Here is a 22,756-nt window from a genome sequence, read left to right as displayed (position 1 = left end):
AGCTGGCAGGCGGGAAGCTGATCTGGGGGTCTCAAGTTTCTTGACATCAATTAGAGCAGCCGGCCTGGGCTCATTAGTAGCCCAGGGTGCAGGGCTCATCAATAATGAATTCATCCCACACATTGTCCCCCTCCAGCTGCCTGCAAGGTCACCCCGCCCTCCAGCCAGCTGCCTCCCCCTGGTGAGCTAAGGAACCCCTCTTCTAAGACCTCCCTAACTCAGGGTCCCTGGGGGTAGAGTGGGAGGATGGACGAGGATGAGGGCAAAGGGGTCTCTATCACTGATCAGCCACGCCTGATGCTGACTCTGGTTTGTTCTCTGAGTCCACCCAGGAGAAAGAATGGGAAGAGGCAAGGGGGGGTAGATAACAAGGTCTGGGAGAAGCAGGCTTTGTGATACTAGGCTCGAACAGCATGGTGGTAGGTCGGTTCTGGAGCAAGAGGACCTCCTCTGATGGGCTCGGAGACCCTACCTTCTCCCCCCAAGGCCAGATTTGGGCAGCAAGGCCACAGTCCCCTGAGATCTCTGGGTCTCTGGATCAGAACAATGCCAAGGCATTAGCACCCCCAGAATTCACTTGCCCTTGAGCTGGAGCATCTTGGCAGGTGCAGACACAGATCTTTTTTTCAAACCAGATCAGTGGAGTGAGGACAAGAGACTGCTGAGGCCCAGAAACAGGAACTTGAACTTCCTGTACCTTAATTAGCCGTATGGTCCTAAATTCCCTGCAGAACCCAGGAATGCCAGTCTTCAGTCCCCTTGCTCTTTCCTAGACTGTTCCAAGACTCCAGTCCCCCTGCCCTTCTACCAACCTCTTCCTCCCTGCCTCCACTGTCCCTAAATCCCAAGTGTTCTAGTTCCTACTCACACCTCCTTTCCCTCTGGCTGGGGTTGGCCTGAAGCTGGCTGCTTGGCATTCTGGGAAATCCTCCTGCTGCCCTCCCTCTTGGGGCAGGTACAGACAGGTCCAGGCTGCAGCAGCTGCATCTTCCCCAGACACCTCGTGGACTCCCATACTCCAGCCTCATGCTGCGGTCCCAGTTGCTTGCCTTGGAATACATCCTGTTGGTCCTTAGACTACATCCGGTGTCCTGTACTCCGCCTCTCCCCTGACGTTCTCCCCGGCCCATACATTCTGTCCTATCCTCCATCCTCCCCTCCACCTCATCAAAGACCCCCTACCAGGCCTCTTCAGTCCAAGTTCACCTTAAAGGGGAATGCCCTGGGTAGATGCTCCCATCCCCACCAATCCAGGTCATCTCTACAAGACTGAGCCTCAGTTCTTGATCTTCTGTCATCTCTGGTTGCCCTAATGATCTCAGTTGCAAGCTTCTATTTCCACCTCTTTGGGTCCACTGATTGCAATCCCTTCCCTCAGACCTTCCCTAAGGACCTAGGCATTCGGACCCCAGCCAGAGATCAACCCGGGGTCCATCTTCAACCCCACGTTTCACCTCTGAGACCCAGCCCCCAGGCATCCTGCTCCAGAGCCAGGGAAACAAACTAGTACCTAAACGTTCTCTGCCCCACCCTCTGCTCCTGCCCAGCCCATCACTCTGGAGAGGACTCAGGTGTCCCATCCAGCCAGGCCCCATCCCTCGCCAGAGTACTTAGGCATTCCCCACCCCATATCAGCCTGTGACCAGACTTCCCGCCCTCAGATTCAGCCCTTCCCGGGATCCCAGGCATCTTAGTTTCCAGCTTCCTGTATCAACACACACCGTCCTCTAGGTGTCTTGTTCCCCCAGCCCTGGCTGCAGTGACACCGTAAATCCAGAAGACCCAGGGCAGCAAGTAGAAGAGAAAGCGGGAGGAAACAAGGAGCCGCCAGGACGCCCTCTCCTGGAGCCCTGGGTGCCCGGGTCCCCCCTCCTCCCGTCTTCACCTGCTGCGGGCTCCGCCCCCGCTCCGCCTCGGCCGGCCTCTGCTCCTCCCCCGACTCCACCCCCGTACCCCCAGCCCGGCCAGAACGGCCCCCGGGACAGAGCGACGCGGAACCGCGGACGCCTGGGTCCCCAGCATGATCCTCGGTGAGTGGGCTCTGCGGCTCCGCGGCTCCAGGCTCCTGGGTCCCTCTCAGTAGGTCACCCCCCAACCCCCCGCACCGCGGTGACTGCGGCCGCCCGTCAGCCACCGGTTCCCCCTCCCCCTTCATCTGGCTCCACATCTGGGGCCCCCTCTTTCCCTCTTCCCCAAACTGCCGCTTCTTCTCCCGGTGATCCAGGGAGTGGTAAAGGGGGAGACAGAGCCGAGTGAGACCCCCGCCCCGTAATGAGAACATTGCGTATTCATGAGGCTCATGAATATTATATGACAGTCTACGAGAGGCTGGGGGAGGGGCTGGTCCTGGCCTGGCGGAGTTGAGCGAAAGGTTCTGACCCGTCCCCCCCTCCCCCCCCGCCCCGCCCCGGGTCCTTCCCCCACCCTTAGCTCCAACACTCCGACATCCTTCTGGGCCCAGGATAAGAGGGAAAGGAGGAAGTGAGGGGCGGGCGGGGGGAGAAGATGGTGGGTGTAGCTTCGAGGTGTGTGGTGGGAGGTGGGAACCTGAGGGCTGAAGATAAGGGGTCTGGGGAGAAAAAGGGGTGGGAAACTGTCCATCCCAGGGCCCCTGCGGCTCGGATCCTGTCTCCGCAGCCATCCTGCCCCAACACGCCGGGACCTGCCCCTCTGTCTCCCTGCTCTGGCTGCCTGGGCCCTTCCTTCCCGGCTGCCTTCTTCTTCCTTCCTCCCCCACCCCACCCCCACCCCTGCCTTGGGCCGGGGGCACCAGCAGAGGAAGGGGCCCCGGGGAGTACAAGGATGGCAGAGGGAGACTCCCGCGGGGCTCTGACATCCCTTCAGCCACAGCCACCCCAGCCTCATGACCTACATGGGAAGGGAGCCCCGGGAGGGGGAGGAAAGGACTGCTCATCCGTCGGGCTCCAGGCCCCTGCCTCCACGATAGTCCACAGGCCTGCTCTGTCCTCTGACCTCTGACCTCTGCCCTCTGTCCTGGCTAGGCCGGTTCCTGGGCCCTGTTTGTGGTGGGAGACCCCCCCACCAGGCCCAGACACCTGTGGTCTCCCTGCCCCCCACCGGGGACACCTGGCTGCATGCTGGCACCCCAGGGCTCGCCTGGCTCCCACCTCAGCCCTCTGCTGGGGCCCCCTTGACTCTTGCTTTTCTTCTTTCCTTTGACCCCTATTGACTCCCACTAGGTGGCTCTCTCCCCTTCTGCCCTCCTTCCTCCACCTCTTTCTCGCCCCCCCACTCCTGTAGCTCCTTGCTCTCACCACTCTACATCTGCCCCTCTCCACCTGGCACCCCATCAAATCCATTAAATGAATGAGCCAACAGAGGCACGAATGACTGGTTGCCTGCCTTCTTCCCAAGAGTGTCTCTAGCTGGAAAGAGACTCCAGGCCCATCTATGAAGACTGTCCCGACCCTGGCGTGACCCCCACCAGCACACTTGGACTCAGGTTCCCAGAGCACAGGCTCCACATTCCTCCAACCTGTGCAATCCCTGCACCCTGGCCCCAGCCTGGGCACGGACCCCAGAGGCAACATCATGCTTGTCCAGGACAGGCCAGTTTGAGCCGAGCTTCTCCTGGTCAGTAGGCCTTGGAGAGGACCTCGGGAACCTGCTCGAACCAGCCCAAGATCCCACCACAGGAGGAATGCCAGGGGCCACCAACTGGATGCCCACCACACCTCCCTGAGGACACTGCGATTAACTCCCTCCTTGTGCCCAGCCCACAGAGGGGTGGGAAGCCTGGCGGGCCACATACCTTAACCCTCTTTGACGAAGGAAGGTGAGAGGGAGGCAGCTGCCGGCCAGGCCTGAGGCCCATTCTAAGGTTTTCAGGTTCTGAACGCTGAGGTCCACTGAATCTGTGTGCAGGTGCTCTGCCCGGCAGGTGAGGCCCAGCCTGCCTGCTCAAGAGCTAGACTGTGGGCCCAGGTTTAAGGTGGTGGCTCTGGGCTCAGGTTCACCATTCTGAACTTTGCTTACCCTCCTCTCCAACTGGGCCCTTGGTGTGGTATGTGGGGCGGGGGCATTGAGGGAGGCTTTTCCCATCAGGCCGAGGAAAATTACCCAGGGGTCTTCCTTCTGCCTTTCCTGGCCACCTTCCCCCTTTAGGCCCTGCCCCCGCCCACATCTCCCCCGGGGTTATTAGGGATGATGTTTTGAGTAGTTGTTCATAATCATCCCCTTGTTGCTTTCATCTTTGACTTCAAAGCCTTTCCAGCACTCAGCCGGCCTCCTGCCAAGAAGGGGGAAATTGCAGCAGAAGGGGACAAATACCTCAAATACCTGAGACTTGGTCAAGAAGGCAAGATCTAGGGGTTCCAGGCTCTCCCCTTAATCCCCAAGTTTTAGGCATTTCTGGGGTTAGAAGAGGCCAAAAGGCCTAAAGTGAAAAGGGGATGGATTAGAGATGAGATTCCAGTCGAGACGCAAATCTCATTTCTCCTTTGGCCCCAGAGCGTAATTCCCGTTTTAACCCAGTGCTGACCCCATGTTTTTCACCACCTTGGGCCCTAACGCTACGTGCAACCTTATCCCCAATACCTCTCTGAGATCTGAATCTCATTGCGGCCCAATCTCCAGACAAACGCTAACCTGCAGCCTTACCCTCACATCCTTCCTGGCTCCTGTTCCTACCCGCACGCTGCTGCTCCCAGAGCCAGCTCACTGGCAGACACTCCCATTCTTTGCCACAGGGGCTTCAGGCCCTAGGCCCGACCAGAGACAGCCAAGGGACTGGGACTCCCACCTGGCCAGAATTTCTGGGGAAGAGAGGAAGGAAAAGACCAGCTCTGAGTGGGATGGAAGGAGTAAGGAGTCAGACCTGGCTTGGTTGTGGCCTGGTGCTGGGGGGATACTGGAGCAGGATCAAAGTGCCTAGGTCCAGGTGGGGTGCAGAAATGGACAGATGGCCATCCATCCAAGGGACTGAGACTTCACCCCCCCCCAAAGTGGTTGGGAACTGTCTTTAATAAAGCATTTGGCAGCTCCCCACGGAGCTGGGTGGGGCTCTATCTGCTGGAGCTAATGAGCTTCCCTCTGGAGCGGCCTGTCCCAGCCAGGCCTCAGCTCCTCCCTGCCATGCCTGACATGGTGTGCAGACCCACACACACGTGTGTGCGTGCACGCGCGCGCGTGCGCGCGCACACACACACACACACACACACACACACACACACACTCCAGTTTGCTCTCCACCTCCTCCTCCAAACCCACCTGAAGCCCTCACCTAACCAGCCATATGAAGCCCTGGATTTCCTCCTTCACAGCACTTATTATATTCCTGCCTTTTTCCCCCTCCATCCCTAGGAAAGTGTGGTGCCTGAAAGCCCTGTCTGGAGCCAGCCAGACAGGTTCAAATCCCTCACTAGCTGTGTGACTTTGCTCAATTAACTCCCCCTCTCTGAGCTGACAGTCATCTATAAGATGAGGATTCGTTCATTTAGCAAACATTTATTGAGCTTTCTTTGTGGCAGGCCAGCACTTTACATGGATTTGTTCAATCCTTTCAACAACTCCACAACGCAGGTACCATTGCTCTCATTTGACAAAGGAGAAATGAGACAGAGAGGCTTCGGAAACGAGCTAGTCACCCAGCTAGTGAGCAGTAGAGCTGTCCGCAGGGGGGCATATATGTAAAGCGCCTGGCATACATATTATTCTCAGGATGGCCGAGAGGGGACTGAGGCGTGGGCTACCTGACACCAAGGGCCCAGTTTCTCCCCACGTGGTCCGTAAGTTGCCATCTGCCCCCTCCCACCTCTGATCTCAGTGGAGTGGACCCAGGAATCTGGGAAAGAGACACATGAATCTCCAGTTGCCCACTTTGCTTCCCTGCCTCACTGCATCCTTCCTTCCTTCCTTCCTCCCACTTCCCCTTCCCTCCCCCGACCCCAGGGCTCCTGTCAGTGGAAAAGATGAGTTGCTGGCTAGAGGGAACTGACTGGCTGCTACCTGTTTTCCTCCAACCCCAGGAAGTACATGGAACTTGTTCTCCCCTTCCTCTCCTTGGACAAGATGGAAGCCTTTCTCAGATCTCTGCTGAATTCAGGGTTAAATGGGAGCCCTTTGGGGTTGCGTAGCAGAGAAAGAGGGTGGCAGATCTCGATGGAAATCCCGGCTCTGATACTTACAGGCTGTGTAACGTCAGCCGAGTCTTTATCAGTTCTCTGAACCTCAGTTTCTTCAAGTGTCAGATGGTTAAAAACTAGTATCAGCTATGCCATAGAACAGTCACCTCAGAGATTAAATGTGCTACTACTCAGAGTGCTTTACCTGAAAACATTCTTTTCTTCTGTTGCCTTTTGTGGAACTCACCTCTCTCCTCTGAGGTGGTTGTTTGAGGGGTGGGGGACTGGAGAGTTCAGAGCCAGGAAAGGGTCAAGGAGCTGAGCTGCCTCCCTCTCTGGGGCCGGAGCAAGTACCAGCCCCGGACCAGCTGCCTGGGGTGGGTGCTGGGTGCCTGGGACTCTGGGAGTGCTCAGGTTTCTCTCACCATTCCTGATGCCGCCTGGGGCTCGTTAAGGCTGCCCTGGCCTTGTGTGCCAGACAGGAGGAGGCGGGCACAGAGGGGAGAAGCCATGGGCGGACAGAGGGGAAGGGGAGATGGTCGCCCTGCCCCGTCAGTCTGTCGGTCCCTCTGTCTCCTCTCTCCCTCTCTCGTTCTCTCTGTTCTCTGTCCTCTGGTCTTTCTGCCCTCGTCTCTAGCTCTGTGCCCAGCTTCTCAGCGGTGTCTCTGTTTCTCTCTCATTTCACTCTCTTCATCTCTCCACTGTCCCCCTGTCCTCTTCTCTCTCAGTGTCTATGTCCCTTTTCTCAGTCGCCTATTCCTGCTTCTGTCAGTCTTTCCCATTCTATCTCACTCACTTTTGTCTGACTGTCTCTCTCTTTCCTCTGCCCCTACCCCATCGCAACCCCGAGGTGGCAGAGGAGGGAACGGACATGACATACAGACCCCCAGCTGTCCAAGGGCCAAAGCCAAGCATCCTGCCCTTCTCCTTCAACCCTTAGATGTCTGCAGCCCAAGCTCCCAGCAGCCTTGACCCCTCTCTGCCTCAGGCACCCTAGCTGCCCAGTCGGAGCAGTGGGTGGAAAAGACAGACCCCTCCAGACCTTCCTGGACCAGCTCCCTGCCCCCAGCTGTGCCTGAGCCCTCCCCACCCCCACCCTCTCGCATCCGATTCCCCTAATCCCTGCTCCCCCGCCCTCCCCTCTGCCCCACTTTTCCAGGACTCTGATTGGCTGATTCTACTGACTGGACTGGGGGGGAGGCTGGCAAGGGAGGGGGCAGGGGGCAGAACCAAGGGAAGGGGACGCTGTCAGGCCCAGGCCCCTGGGGGGCCAGGGCCAGGCCACTGCCTGGGGGCAGCAGGCACCAGACACTGAAGGTATGAAAAGGGGCCGTCTCTGGAGGGAGCAGGAAAGGATCCCAGGGGGACCCTCTGCCCCAGTAAGGTCATGGGAGGACGGGGCTAAGCTTGCAGCCTCCTGGGTTTGCCTTTGTTCCTGGGGACCCCTGTTGCTGGCAGGGGGTTGCCAGAGCCATGAAGGGCAGCCAGAGTTCCCTGACTGGTTGACAGAGAAGTCGCAGAAGGGAGCTGGGCCAGCAGAAGCCCAGAGGGGCCAGCCGTGTGGAGCCTGGCAGGGCTCCTCCCATGGCTCTGGGGCAGGAGGAGAAGCTTTCAGGGACGGTAGTGGAGTTTCAGTTCCCCTTGGGGTCAGACCCAGGCATTCCCCTCCCAGGGACTGGTCGCAGTTCCTCCCGCAGAGCCTGAGCTGAACATTCCCGCGGCTGACAGAGGAACCTGGGGAGGACAGGAAGGTGGGGAGAAGGGGCTCTGAGAATGACCACAGGCAGTCCACCTCCCAGATCGAATGCCACTTTCCTACCCCGAGACATCGACAGTTAATTAAGAATTACGACTGGGACAAAATCATAACTTTGGGGAGCCTGAAAGATCCAGCAGCCCTCCTCCAAATACAGGCCTCAATATTCCTCTCTAAGCAGTGGGATGAATCACTCACCTGACAGTTCTCCCTGGGTTAAGACTTAGCCTTTGGGATTCCCTGGGGGAAAGCAAAACCAGAAGAAGGGAGTAGCCAGGGGCATGGGACTCCTTGTGGTCCAGCAGGCGGCCTGCAGAGAAGGCCTGTGATTTTCCTGGGTCTGTAAAATGCCTAAAGGTCTTGGGGGAGGGAGGCTGGAGAAGGGGGAAGTGAAAATCACCCAGAAGGGAAGAACAACAGGTCTGCGCCCTCCCCCAGGCCCACAGGGCACTGTGCTCCATTGCTCCGGAGCCAACCAGCAGGGGAAGTGTGTGTGATGGGGGTCACACTTCTGAGTGTGGGCCCCCAGCTGGGAAGTGGGACTGCCAGGCTTGGGTTGGGCTCCCGAGCTTCAGCCTTCCTGCCCCACATAATGTTTTCTCTGGTCTTTAGGCAGCTTGAGCCGGGCAGGGCCCCTCCCTCTGCTACGGCAGCCCCCCATCATGCAGCCCCCACTGGACCTCAAGCAGATCCTGCCCTTCCCACTGGAGCCGGCACCCACCCTGGGCCTCTTTAGCAACTACAGCACTGTGAGTAGCAGCCTGCCTGCCTTCCCCACCCTTCTGCCACCCCAGCTGCTTCCCTCCCTGCCCTCTTCTCCTCTTGTATCTAATTCCTTATGTCTTCTTAGGGCCCCATCTCCTTTACTTCTAGTCAGTTACAAGTGTCGTTGGCTCTCTGGTATACTAGTGACAACAATAACAACTAATATTCGCTGAAATCCGGCTATGGGCCAGACACTGTGCTAGTGTCCACCATCGAGAGAAGTCACAAGACCTAGACTGGGGGTAGTGAGTACAGGGAGGTGGAAAGAGAGACTCTTCAAGGGCACAAGCAGCCTGTTTGTAAGCTCCAGCTCTCTGGAGCCCACCGTTGGGTGGGTAGGGTAGGGTCAGTGGGGTAGGGCTTGGAGGGCTGGCAAAGTCGTCTCGATTTAATCACTATGAAATAGGGAGGCATTATCCATCCTTGAGCAGGAGAGTGAGTGGGAAGGGGCAGTGTTTGAGGCAGGTGAGTGGGGCAGCTGGATGGAAGGGAGCAGAGACTGGAAGATGGTGGCCAGTTAGGAGGCTGTCCCAGCAATAAGGGCCTGCAGGGGAACCTGGAGAGCCAGACCGGGCCCGTGGCATCGGCAGAGTGCATGAAGGAAGGGGGGTGGGTGAGGTTTTTCCAAGGAAATCTTGACAGGCCACGGTGACCAACCAGGGTTTGGGGGTGGGGGAGAGAAGATGAGTCAAGGATGACTCCAGGGTTCAGGCCTCTGTGACCGGGAGAAAGAAATCACCTTGCCAGGGGCAGGGAGTTAGAGGAGGAGGCTGGCCTGGGGTGAGGCTGCTGAACGCCCTTTAGGACATGGCGAGTTGGTGGACCAGTGGGACGTTGAGCCAAAAATGTCCAGCAGACAGTTGGACTCTGGGTCCTGGAGAGTGGGCTGGAGCTAAAGGTTTGGGGGAAGTCAGCTTTATTCAATTCAAGTAACCCACCATCAAACCATATTCAGTTACAAACACGTACTGAGCATCAACTATGCACCAGGCACTGCAGTAGATGTGTTTTTGTGTGTGCGTGTGGTTTTTGTTTGTTTGCCTACACTGTGTGACTTGTGGGATATTAGTTCCCCAACCAGGAAATTGAACCTAGGCCCTCAGCAGTGAAAATGTGGAGTCCTAATCACTGGACTGCCAGGGAATTCCCTGCAGTAGATGTTTCTATACTTGATCTCATTAAATCCTCACCACAACCCAACAAAGTAGACATTATTATTCCAGTTTGACATACTGGAAGACAGAAACTAAAGCCCAGAAGGGTTTAGGAATTTATCTAAGTTGACGCAGTATGTGCCTAAGGTATGATTTGAACCCAGAGCATCTGACTCCAAATACAGTTCTCTTTATACCTGCTGCTTCCTCCAAACTCCTCCCAGAGAATCCAAACCAACATTTGCAATGCGCTTTGAGGTTTACAAAGCATTTTTCATATGTCAGTTTTTATAGCAACTCTATGGGGTAGCTGTCGTTTTATCCTCATTTTACAGATGAGAAAATTGAGTAATGACGATCAGGAAGGCGCTGTCCTAGATAAAATGGAGACATGAGGGTAAATATGACATGCTCCCATGCTGAAGGTGCTATATTCAGGAAAGAAGTACAGATGTGTATGCAGTGATCTACAATGCAAAACAGAGGAAGGGTTATAAATATTGTGACAGAGACACTAACAAAAATTCAATTGAACAAAAAAAATTTTGAGCACCTACTATGTGCAAGGCACTGGTATCAGGGACACAGGACTCAGTCTGTGCTTGGAGAGCTCATGGTGTAGTAGGAAAGACAGCAAGTTAGCATTTACCCTATAGTGTGAGAAGAGCTGTGCTGGAGGCAGGTAGCTTGTAGGGGAGCCCAAGGGGGTGTCAGGAAAGACTTGTTGGATGTGGTGAGGGACCAACCAGAGCTGAGCAGGAAAAAAAAAAAGAAACAGCAGAGGAAAAAGGGATTGAAGCTGGAGCAGATGACGTTGTGATTTGGGCTTTGAAGAACTATTAGTAGGATTTTAAAAGGGATTTCAGAGAACACTCCAGACTGAAACAAGGGCTAAAAAAGAGCACTTGAGAAACTGCAGTTGACTGGGTGTGACTGGAGCAGAAGGTGCTGGGAATAGTTTCCCCCCAGTCTACATACCTGATTTACACTTAACCTTGGGTATCCTATCTTTGTCCCCATTTTATAGATGAGGAAACACTGACCCAGAGAGGTTAAGTGACTTTCCCAAGATCACAAAGCTACTTAGTTGATTCACGTGGATAATCCCAAGTTTCTGACTCCCCAGGTTCATGGCTCCACGGCCTCTAGTGGGGAGGAGCTATTTAAAGCCATGAGAGTGGATAAGCTTGGAGAGAGTGTGGCCAGGTGTTGAGTGATACCAGCTTTGGCATCAGACTGGCAGGATTTGAATTGATTTTCCAAAAGTACTGGCTGTGTGACTTTAGGCAAATTACTTAACCACTCTGAACCTCAATTTTATCAGCTGTAAAAGAAGACAGTAATAGTACCAACTCGCAAGGTTGTTGTGAGAATCGTATCACATAATCATAATGCCTAGCACCTAGCACAAAGTAAGTTTTCAATCAGTGTAAGCTGCTATGATTATTACGTTATTTCATTGTTTTTATTTACTAGAGGATCAGAGAGAGAAAGGTAGTTTCCAAGGCCCAAGCCTTGGGGAATAAGCAGAATTAGGCAGTAGGAACAGGAGGAGGCAGGCCCCTGCAAAGGAAATGAAGGAGCCATAGGAGGGGGTGGGGACAGAACCAGGTTCCTATAGAGTTGGAGAAGCCAAGGGAGAGAGTGTGGCAGGCTGCATCAATAGTGCCAAATTCTGCGGGGGAAGGAGGACTGCAGAAAAGCTGCAGACATGCCTTGGCAGTGCTGTGCAGCAGTTAAGTACAGGGCTTTGGAGTCAGAACGCCCGGGTTTAAATTCAAATCCCAGCTCAGCCACTTACTAGCTTATGACCTTGGACAAATTATTTAGCCTCTCTCAACCTCAGTTCCCTCATCTATTAAATGAAGATAATAATAGTATTTACTATTATAATAGTGGTTGTAAAGATTAAATTAGATAATCCACGCAAAGAGCTCAGTCCAGACGCTGGCACATCCCAAGGGCTCAGTCAACATTAGGTGGTGAGGATGGTATTATTATTCACGGAAGAGTCTCTCCTTCCCTGCACTAATACTTCCAGATGTTTCCTACTCGGGTAATTCCTACCCCTTAGACCCCTCCCTGAACTATGCGTCCCTCTGCCCTTGGACATCCCTCACTGTCTCCCAAAGACAGCCTCTCTCTACATCCAGGCCCCTGCTTCGCTCATCTCTCGGCCCTAGGTGGAACGGAGGGGATGAGATCCGGAGCTGAGAGAGCCGGAATCCCAGGACCTATCCAGAGAGGATAAGGAAGTGTCTGGGGCAGTGGGCTGTTCTGCCCTCCTGTCCCTCGTCCCCCAGTGCTGCCCCCACTCTACCGCCAGAGGGCAGCAAGTGCACGAAGCATAAGCCCTTCGGGAACCTGGTTCTCCAGCAGGTGGCGGGCGATAGGAGGAGGTGGGAAGAGGTTAGGGATGATGTCCCCAGTTTGAGGTCGCTTCTGCCCTGGGCGACCCCAGCTCCACCGTTCAGAGGAGTCACTAAGAGAGCAGTGCCTGACACCTGGGTACCTGGGCTCGGTCTTGCATTCCTAGTAGGGGAAGTGACATGTATAAGGGGCACAGGGGTCGTGTGCAGAGGGAGCAGGGAAAGGGTCGTCTGCGGACTCGAATGAGAAGCTGTCAGCAGAAGAGCGAGGGTGGAAGGGGTGAAAGAAAGGAGAAAGGTCCAAGCTAGAGAAACAGGGTCGGCCATTGGTAGGGATACTGGACCCAGCAAGGGTCCCCATTGGAGGAAGCCCAGTGGAGCATCTGGTCAATGCCCCGTCGCCAGGCCGAGGGGCCCTTCGCCAGGACCAGGTCTTTCTGGAACGAGTGTCTGGACATGGACACCCCGTCCTCTCTTCTTTTCGCCCTAGCGCCCCTTCAAGCCTCCCGAGCTCCCTATCCCCGCCCCCGCCCTCGGCCCCGCCTCTGGGGCGGGCTCCGGGCCGGGCAGGCGCCGCCTCCCCTTCTCCGGGCCGGCCCGGCCGCACAGCCCCAAGCCACCCGGGCAACGAGCGCCGCGTCCCCGGCCTGCCCGGCCCGGCCAGGCTCGGCCTCCCCTCCCGGGTCCGCCACCCCGGGCCATGGAGCCGCGTCCCCCGGGGTCCCGCAGGGTAAGCCACCCGGCCCCTCCTCTCTCCCTGGCTCCCGCCGCTGCCGCAGCGCCCCCCCACCCCATCCCCGCCCGCCCCTGCCCGGCTCCCTACCTCTCCCTTCGCCTGGTCCTCGGGTTATCCGGCCCATCCCCCACGACCGGCGCGGCCCCAACCAATCTCCGGATCCCATCTGGCGCCCCCCAGACTGCTGCCACCATACTGGATACCCCGGCCTCTGTTTCTCAGATCCTTGAAGTCCCCCAAATTTTCAGACTTCCCATCAGGTCCTACACCTACCCTCAAATTGCCACGCCGCCGGTCCGATCCCTTATGCAGCCCTGACCCCATCTCAGCCTTAGTCCCCTTCCTAGCATCCCTCCCCCACCAGCTTCCACCTGCTCTTTAGACACCCTCTAGCTCCCTCTCTTTCCTGTTTCAATCCTTCCTGTCCCTCAGGTCTTCCCATCCCTGAGATTCCATCCCCCTTCCCTTTTTGCCTTTATTTGGGGCGGGGAGGTGGTGTGGTGGTCAGACAGGGGCAGCGGTGCCATCAGATAAAGGGCAATGGAAGGAAATATAATCATAGCCCCTCCTGGTGTTCCTGATCTGGTTTCCCCCTTCCCTCCCCCTTGCCCTTCCTGATTCATTTTGCCCCAGCTTAGGAGAGCGATTCCCTTTCATGTCTGCTATTGGAGGGCAGGTGGGAGGAGACTGTTTTGTGGACCTTTCCAGACAGTGTCTAGGCCAAAATCCTAGGGAAGGGGCTCTGGAGTGAGAGGGCTCTGGGAGATGCTGGCCTTCACCCCTCCCCAGAGAGCCCTCATCTAGGTCACCAGGGCCTCTTGACCTTGGCCTGGAGCAGCACTTCAGTGGCTCATATTCCACCTGCGCAGGGATTGGGCCCAGGAACCCTCACCTTCAGCCTGGTGTCTCCTCAGTTCCCGGAGGAGAGGGTGGGAAGGACCTACCTGACTGGGTTGCTGCCCTCCTCTCTGTCCACCTCCCACCCCTAGTTGGTGTTTATGGACTTAAGCCTGAGGAGAGGGCTGTGCAAAGGAAAAGGCTCTCACCTGGAGGAAGGACCCAAGCGGGACAGGGACCAATTTGCAGGGGATGGATGTTGGGACAGTCAGCTCACAGGTCATCCTCAGGGCACTGGGTCCTCAGCCACTCTGAGGAGCAGGCTGGGGTCCTGGGGTGGGGCACAGACAGAGCCAGGGACCTCTGCTTTCCCCTCTCCATCCCACTCCTCTCTCCCTACCATTTTCATCGACTTAGGTTTCCTGGCCCAGATTGGGTTTCTGTTTGGGCTGAATTCCATTCCCCACCCAGCATGTGAGGACATCCAGGGGCTATGGAGAACCCTGGGGCAGAGTTGGGGGGTCCCTGGTTAGGGAGGACTGTCGCCCGGAGGCTGGGAGCTGAGTGCAACATCTGTCTCCCCGTTCTGATTAAAGCCTGTCTCCAACTCGGTCTGTCTTCCTGCCAGACACATCATACATTCACACCGATAAACACACAGCTGAAGATTGCACAACCTGACCATCCGTGGCTTCGGCAGAGCCCCGACACAGAACCGCTGATACAGCAACGGTGTACACACAGCACGTGACACGCCTTCGCACTCCACCCCTGCACAGATTGATCATAGACTGCCTAGACACACACAGACACACCCAGTCTTCCCCTGTTTGGCTTTTCCCTGAAAAGGACCTGGGCTTCCAGGAGGTGAAGAGTAAGCCACTGAGAGGGGCTGCTTCCAGCCAACGGCAGGCCAGGAAATTGACACTGGTCTGTCAGACCGGTTATCTGAACCTGGCTCCTGCCTCTGCCACTGCCAAATGGGATGGCGCATTTCACAGGGATGCTAAAGCCCCTTTCCAGACCACCTTCTTCCCCCTGCTCCGTGTTCCTGTCTCTCACCAGTGTCTCATGGGGAATCATGAAGACCTGGGCGCAGGGAGGGCTTCAGCTGAGGAGCTGGGTACCCCCAGCAACTTTTTTTTCACTTGATCCTTCCACCTAGAAGATAAGGTTTCAGCTCTAATCTGGTTCCATGCTTATGAGAGATCCCAGCCCCCACCCAGTTCTACTCAGCTTCAGCTGCATTCCAGGCTTGCCTCTCCCTGGCCGCCTGGGGGCCAGAAGGGAGGAGGACAGGGCAGGGAGGCAGTTTTCATGCCTCTAGGCCCCTGGCTTTATCCTCATAGCAGAAAGCCTCAGACTGAAACTCCCATCCTCTTCCCGCCTCATGTGAACTCTTGGCAGGAGACTGCAAAGACATCTGCTGACCCAGGGTGGGGGCAGAGGCCGTCCCTGATCCCTCCCAACCCCATAGCCCAGCCCCATAGCCCTGTGACCAAGGGGAGGGAGTTCAGAAGATCCCCGGGCTGCCTCAGGCCAGCCCAGCTTCTTACGTTCTCCGACTTATTCCCGCTGGAGCCACCTACTCTCTCCTGAGTTCTTTTGCTCCCTCTAGAAGCTACTGCTTTAAGAGGTCCAGGGAATGAGTGTGTTAGGGCAACCTGGGGCGCAGAGATGGGAAGCTAGGAACATCTGTCTCCTGGGACCAGAAGCTTGGCTTGGTTGATGGTCTTGCCCCAGAGAGGAGGCCGAAAAAGGCTTCAGCTGAGAGCCCTAGGGTCTGGGATGCTTTGAGACTTCCTGAGTGGGCCTCTGGTGGATCAGCCCAGGAGGAAGGTCAAGGTGACAGAGCTTGATCTTCATGGTATAACGGATGGAGACGAGTCCAGGTTCAAGTCCCAGCTCTGCTATTAAGTCATGCTCTGACCTTGGGCAAACCACTTCTACTTTCTGTCAGATGGGAGCACTGGGCCAGGGGATCTCTCAGGTCCCTTCCAGTGCTATGAAGATTGGGCTGGGAGGGAATCAGGGAGCTGAGGCTCAGAGCCCTCTGGCATGCTGGGGGATTGGGAGGAGGCTCTGGGGACTTTGGTTCAACCCAGCTGCTGCCAGTGGGGTTGTGATGGACATGAGCTTGTGCTGGGGTTCCTGGCTCACCCCAGCCTGCCTCCACAGATGGACCCTGTGCAGAAGGCTGTACTGTCCCACACTTTTGGGGGACCCTTACTCAAGACCAAGCGGCCCATCATTTCCTGTAATGTCTGTCAGATCCGCTTCAATTCTCAGGTAAGAAACCCAGCTGCTCACCCATCCACTGGCTGGGGCAGGGATGACCAGGGGATCTTAGGGGAGGGCAGGGTCTGGGAGCTCTGGGTGAGGGGCAGGGATTAAGGGGATATGAGGGGATACTGCAGGAGAGGCAGGGCTGATGGAAAGCACTCGGGAGGGACAAGAGATGGCTGTATATTTTGACATGAAGTATATAGCCCAGTCCTCTAAGGCTGACCCCTACCTCCCTTGGGGACTGAGGCATCCCTGGCTCAGAACTTCTTGGAACACAGGTGGCCATCTGTGTCTGGGTGGGAGTGTGGCCTCTGGCCCTCTGGTCTTGGGTACAGGGCTGAGTTACGTCATTGGCTCCCTGCAGAGCCTGTGCCCTCCTTGGCCTCTGCTAAACTCCTCCCCGGCTCACCCATTTCCCTCTAACCTCCTGGCTTCCTCCTCTCTCCACCATCCTCCCTCCAAATTACACACAAGGCCTGGCCCCCACTGCTCTCCCAAGGGAAAGCCTCTCCCATGGGAGAAGCCACCCCAAACTCAGAACCTTGGTGTCTGGCCTCCCAGATTTTCTCCCTCGGAGGCTCCCTTGGGACTTTTGTGTGGGTCTAGAGGGGGCTTTGTGGCGTGCAGGTTCTGAGAAGTTTTGGAGAAAAACAGCAGAGCCTCATTCTGCTGAGTAGGGAAAAGAAAGCATGTTCTGTTTCTCTACCCAGTACACACACACACACACACACACACACACACACACACACACACACACGTGCCACACCATGCCTCCAGGCTCTGCACACCCCTGGCCCACCCCTGGGCTGTCAGTCTTTTCCTGCCTATCCACACCTTTTATTTCTACTTTACGCCTGTCTGGGTGACCTTGTGGTTCCAGGATTGTGTGTTCTTAGCAGGGGGTGCACACAGTGTGGGGTGGCTCCAGGACCAACCCAGATTTAGACCTCCCCTTGACCTCGACCCCAACCCTGGCTCTGCTCACTGCTGGAGGGTGGGAGACTGGAGGGGCCAGGGGCCAATAGTAAACAGCCCTCTCCTCTTTTTGCCCTCCTCTCCCCTCCCCCACCAAGCGCCTCTGTTTTGACAGCTGTCTCTGCTGCTCTCTCTGTCTCCAGAGCTGGGCTTGGGGCCAGGGTCCTCCAGGGTGTCCGCAGAGGCTTCAGGGAAAATGAGACCCAGAGGGGAGTAGTCAGGGTACAGCCCAGGCTGCAGAGCTCCTGGGACTCCCAGCGTGAGGGTGGGAGTCCCAGGAGCAGCAAAGGCTGGATCCTGGGGCCAGGGGACACAGGCATAGAAGGCCGGGGGTCGAAGAGGATGCGGACTGGCTAGATTGCTCGGCCCCTCCCATTTAGGGTTCTCCTGTAGTTGTGGGGTCCCCTTCCCTCACCCCTGGAAAAGGTGGGAAGCCTGAGTCAGCAGGCAGGCCCTGGGTGTGGTGGTGGGGTAGAGCCTGGGCTAGGTGGGGACCCAGGTTCCCAGCGACTGAGTAACCAGGGTCCTCGACATGGGGCTTTGCCTCTCCCTGCTGTAGGGGAGGTTAAGTGCAGCCTGCTGAGGCCACCCCAGCACCTGAAGGAGCTCCATGGGGAGAATGTTCAGATGAAAGACGATCTCAGATTCCCTTTTCTTCCTCCATCCCTATAGAGCCAGGCTGAGGCACACTACAAGGGTAATCGCCATGCCCGAAGAGTCAAAGGCATCGAGGCTGCCAAGACTCGAGGCAGGGAGCCCAGCGTCCGGGAAACAGGAGATCCAGCTCCCCCAGGCGGCACGCCCCCAAATGGAGAGGGTGTAGCCCCCCGTCCAGGTATGTCTGACTCCCCCCCAGCATCCTTCAACTGAACTTGTCTCCTCCATTCTGTCCCCAGTTCCCAGAACTCCCCTCTGCTTTCATCTCTCTCTTCCTCAGCTCCCACCCCAGCCCCACCCAAGGTGAGTCCCAGCCAAACCCAGTGACGCGAAATTTCCATCCTGTCACCCCCACTGCTGCCCCAGCTCCTCTCAGCAGAGTCCCCGCTGTCTGTCCTCCCCACCTCCCAGTGACTCAGACAGGGGCTAGGGTGAGGCTACCTGGCAAACTTCCTCAAGAAAAAGGGAACCACCAAATCCAGGGAGAGACCATTTCATCTTGGGGAGAGGGGCAGGGGAGAGAATCAGGATATCTGAGGGTCTGCCCATGGGGGCTCCCCCCAGGGAGGACTGAGCCCAGGAAACCCAGGCAACTCCCTGGGTGATCTTGGGTAGATCTTTCGACCTCTCTGGGCCAGAGTTTTTTGTCCCTCGGAAATGAGGGAGTGAGACTTGAAGATCTGTGAGGTCTTTTCCGGGTTTACAAAAAGCAACTCTGAGATTCTTTCTCCCTCGTGGCTGGTGGCCATCCTCAACCTTAACTCCCAGCCAAGAAACCCAGCCAAACAACCTTAACTCCCACCCCCATCCTGGGATTACATCAGATGTCAGTCATGGCAACTCCAGAGAGACCTGACATCCCCATGTCCTCCTTGTCCTTGCCTGTCCTTCCTCCCCTACCCTAAGGAGAATGAAAACCAAGGAGCTGCACCACCAGCTTGGGAAGCAGGCCCCACTCTCACCACACATACACACACAAACACACACCGTCCCTCAGGGATGCACAGATAGGGTGAGTGGGTGAGCTGAGTTCTAACGGTGTTCTGGCTGCTTCTTAGCCTGAACATCTCAGGTTAACTTGGTAATGTCTCTGTCAAAGGGGGATGATGATGGTGGCGGTGTAGCTAGCGTTTTCTGTCTAGCCCTGTTCTAGGTGCTCGATACATATTACCTCACTTAGTTCCTAGGGTATCTCCCTAAGGAGGTAAGGAGACCTGCCCTGCTTTTGAAAGCCAGGAGCTTCTGTCCAGATAGAGATGTGAGTGTGCTGTCTGGATTGGGATGGAGATAAATGATGTCAGGAATGAGGAAGAGAAAAGAAAAGGAAAGATCACAGGATGGACCAGCAAAATGGACACTGGCAGGGCTCAGGAGGTCCCCTCCCACCAGCTCCCCAGCCCCACCCCCGGCCTCCCCCTGACCCGGAAACTGGATCAGCTGCTGGAGCAAGAATGGGAGCGCTAGAGTTTCCCCTGTACAGAGGCCAGAACCCAGCGCTGAGGCCTGGGGCCTGTGCATCTTTAATCAAGCCATGAATTATAGAGCAGCCCACATCCCTGTTTCTTCCCTCTCTGGTTCTGTTGTTTCTGTTTCCCTTTTGCCATGTCTGTGCCTGTCTCTCCCAACCTCTCCTCACCTCGCTTCTGCCCCTTCCTAGAGTTCTGTGGCATGCCTCCCTGGGGACAGGGCAGGCCTCTTGAGAAGGGGCTGGCCGGGCCGGAAGCCCAGGCTGGCTGGCAGGCCTCGGAGGGGAGGTTCCTTGTTCCATGCCCCTCTCCCCCTCACCAGGCTGGCTGCCAGCTTCACCCTGGCTGAAGGGGAGGCTGGTGGGGCTGGACCCCTCAGCCATTCCCAGCTTATGGAGAATGAGCCAGGCACTGGAGTCTCACACCCAGCCTGCGGCAGCTGGACCACATCTGGCTCTGGTCCAGGGCATGAGAGCACGCATGTTGTCACAGGGTGGGGACTCCTGGGCCCTTGCCCTCCGGGAAACGGGGCTAGGTCTCCTCCACATAAAGAATCTTCTCCGAAAGCCATCTGGGACGATCCCTATGTTTCTCCCCCAGTGACAGTTTCCATGGAAAATGGACTGGGTCCAGCCCCAGGATCCCCAGAGAAACAGCCTGGCTCCCCATCCCCTCCCAGTGTTCCGGAGACTGGTCAGGGTGTGACCAAGGGTGAAGCGGGGACTCCAGCCCCAGCCTCCCTGCCTGGGGGAAGCAAGGAAGAGGAGGAGAAGGCCAAGCGGCTACTCTACTGTGCTCTGTGCAAGGTGGCAGTGAACTCCCTGTCCCAGCTGGAGGCACATAACAAAGGTATGGGCTCCCTCCCCCGCGCCCGCTCCCCTGTCCCCACCCCTCCTGCTCGCTGTGTCCTAACCCTCCTGGCTTCCAGCATCCCTGGACCCTCGAGGACTCACCAGCCTATCCCCCTCCCTAATCATCTCCCTCATTCCTTAGCCCCTGACCGGCTCAGTTCCCTCCCCGCCCCCGCCCCATTTCTGGTAACTGTGACTCTCCCCTGACCCACCTTGTGTCTGGAAGGGTCCCAAGGGCCTTGGAAAGCCCCCACGCTTGATGGCCCCCCCCCAATATAGTAATTGGAAATGTGGGTATTTGAGGCGTAGTAAGCCTGGAGAATTTTTTTCCACCTCTTACCTCCCGCCCTCTGGGGGCTCCAGGTACTAAGCACAAGACGATTCTGGAGGCCCGAAGTGGACTGGGCCCCATCAAAGCTTACCCTCGGCTGGGGCCTCCCACTCCCGGGGAACCAGAGGCCCCTGCCCAGGACCGAACCTTCCACTGTGAGATCTGCAATGTCAAGGTCAACTCGGAGGTCCAACTGAAACAGGTGGGTCCAAGGCCCTTTCCGAGGACTCTGGAGAGCGCACCTGCTGAGGGAGGAGGGGGGACAGGGAGCTTGGGTGAGACTCTTCTTCAGGCCCGTCCTTTGGTGCCACAGAAGGGGCGGGGCCGGGTGCTGAGGTGCGATCACTCCGCTCCCTGGCGGTTGCTCCTTTCCCCGTGGTTTACAGCCCCCCACCCACTGGTCCCTGCAGCACATTTCCAGCCGGCGGCACCGAGATGGCGTGGCCGGGAAGCCCAACCCCCTACTGAGCCGTCACAAGAAGCCCAGGGGCGCCGGGGAGCTGGCGGTGAGGCCTGGGCGATGGAGAATTCGTCCTAGGGGCGGGGACCGGAGCGGGGAGGAGAGGGGATGCCGGCCGGCCCTGGGAGAGGTGGAGTTTGCGGGGCCACAGAATGACTTTTCCCTCTCCCCGCCCCTCTCCCCCCTGCAGGGCACTCTGACTTTCTCCAAGGAGCTGCCCAAGTCCTTGGCCGGAGGCCTGCTCCCCAGCCCCCTCGCGGTGGCTGCGGTGATGGCAGCGGCAGCAGGCTCCCCGCTGTCTCTGCGCCCGGCTCCCGCCGCACCTCTTCTCCAGGGACCGCCGATCACCCACCCCCTGCTCCACCCGGCCCCCGGGCCCATCCGAACTGCGCACGGACCCATCCTCTTCTCCCCCTACTGACCTGAACCCTGAACCCCCTCCCATTCAAACCCCCCACCTCCAGCCGGGACCCAGGCCTCCGGGCTCCCAGTCCGTCCCTCCTCCCGGCACTCCCTGAATGATCTCTCTCCTTCCCCCCCACCCCGAGGTACGGGGTTCCAGGAAAGGGGAGGGGTAGCGGGGGAGGGGGGCTTCAGAAGGGGGGGAACACCCCAGATCTCAGGGAACCCCGCCCCCTGCCCTTCCCTCTCCCCTAGAAAAGGGGGGGCTGTCTCACCCCCGGGCCCCCTTGGAGACACCCCCTCCCAAAAGCCATGTGCATCCAGCCCTTCCCCCCCCAAACCTAGCACAAAACGGGGTTCACAAGCCATGATCGGGGTCCAGGGGGCAGAAATGGATTTTCTTGGCAATAAGCGGACTCTGGGACTCCGGCCCCCTACCCCCAAACTGAAGCGCTTCCGTGAACACCCCCGTCCTCCGCAGGGGGAGGGGAGCAGGCGGGATCCTGGGTCCCTCATAAGCACTTTGGTTTTACCGCCTGCAACCTCACTGTGCCCGCCCCGCATCACGCCCCAGCCCAGGTCTAGCCGGGCCCATGGGCAGCACTTGGTGGCATCTCTGGCACTTGGGTGGGACCAAGTAGATGCCCCTATAGACCCTTCCCTCACCTTCTTCCTTCCCAGTCCGGATTCCATTCTTTTCACCAGCACCCATCGCCCAAGGGGTACCAAGGGGGGCAAGGGGTGTCCAGTCCAAGCCCGCCCCCGCCTCGCCTTCCGCAAAACTGTGAGCAAAAAGCAATAGAAGCCTCGCCCCCGCCCCGCCCCTTTCCGCAGGATTTGCAGAGTCTGTAGCCTACCCCATCCCAGCTCCTAGACCTCATGGCTGTCCCCTCCCACCAGACACCTCCACTGCACAACTCGGGCGGGGTCGTGACCTCCCCACCCCACCTTGTGGTTTCCGTATCGTCAGTCCTTCCAGCACAGACCCGGGAGGGGGACAGGCCCCCACTGGCCTTCCCCTCCCCATCAACTCTTTCTGCTTGACGATGTAGCAACCCCGGCCCCCAGCCCACGTCTTTCCCTTTTCCCCCTCCCTGACAATAAAATCTGGATTCGTTGCCCTCCGTCCCCCAGACTCAGACTCTCTATCTTTGCCCGCTGACTTGGGAGCAATTCCATCAGGAAGTGTATGTGTATGGTGACGGGGCGGGGGGGGGGGGGGGCGGCACACAGGAAAGAGGGCCAGAAGAAGGAGGGGGACGGGAAAACGGGGCTGGGAGGAGGCAAGATCCGAGGCTTGCGCAAAGTGAGCAGAGCTCCCCATCCCACTCAGGCCTACTCCGGCCCAGCTCAAGTGTCAACCTGGCCCTGGGGAATCATTTCGAGTCCAGGTCTCGGATTGCAGCCACGGCTGTTGAGAATTCGCCGCAACTCCACCAGGCGGCGCCAACGACATGGAAAAGGAGACCGCTAGGCTCCAGTGCGTGTCTCTAGATTCTAGGCAGACAGGTCTAGACCCGGTCTCAGACAAAGGAAGAATCCAGGTTTTTGTACCTCTGGTGGGAAACGCACGCCAGCAACACTCAAGGCATGGGAATAAGTAGGGGCAGGGACTTGGGAATCTGAGC

The 22,756-nt window shown here is 57.5% G+C and overlaps 1 protein-coding gene across 4 annotated transcripts; it reads left to right on the top strand.

Moving 5' to 3' along the window:
* The first annotated feature begins 1,988 nt into the window (after window positions 1–1,988).
* On the top strand, window positions 1,989–22,253 carry ZNF385A (zinc finger protein 385A). Of its 4 annotated transcripts, XM_029204745.1 has the most exons (8): window positions 1,989–2,030; window positions 8,452–8,588; window positions 15,879–15,989; window positions 17,634–17,796; window positions 19,685–19,933; window positions 20,299–20,468; window positions 20,677–20,772; window positions 20,917–22,253. In XM_029204745.1, exons 1-8 carry the CDS (start codon window positions 2,021–2,023, stop codon window positions 21,145–21,147), a joined length of 1,167 nt encoding a protein of 388 aa, XP_029060578.1. In that variant the 5' UTR covers window positions 1,989–2,020; the 3' UTR covers window positions 21,148–22,253. The 4 variants fall into 4 exon arrangements, with proteins under 4 accessions (XP_029060578.1, XP_029060581.1, XP_029060580.1 ...); XM_029204748.1 differs by lacking the exon at window positions 1,989–2,030 and having other exon boundaries at window positions 8,312–8,588; window positions 15,866–15,989; XM_029204747.1 differs by lacking the exons at window positions 1,989–2,030; window positions 8,452–8,588 and adding an exon at window positions 12,738–12,857.
* Window positions 22,254–22,756: the final 503 nt, after the last annotated feature.

Source organism: Monodon monoceros, unplaced genomic scaffold (genome assembly GCF_005190385.1).
Source record: "Monodon monoceros isolate NGI ecotype Baffin Bay Population unplaced genomic scaffold, NGI_Narwhal_1 Super_Scaffold_6, whole genome shotgun sequence".
Classification (NCBI taxonomy): Eukaryota; Metazoa; Chordata; class Mammalia; order Artiodactyla; family Monodontidae; genus Monodon; species Monodon monoceros.
The sequence above is the reverse complement of the archived record's forward strand: the minus strand, read 5'-3'. Positions and strand labels throughout refer to the sequence as shown.

Bases quoted from the DNA above. Each gene is read 5' to 3' on its own strand.
- ZNF385A (XM_029204745.1), top strand. The intron at 8,589-15,878 runs GTGAGTAGCAGC...CTGCCTCCACAG, and splicing joins TCTTTAGCAACTACAGCACT to ATGGACCCTGTGCAGAAGGC. The intron at 15,990-17,633 runs GTAAGAAACCCA...CCATCCCTATAG, and splicing joins AGATCCGCTTCAATTCTCAG to AGCCAGGCTGAGGCACACTA.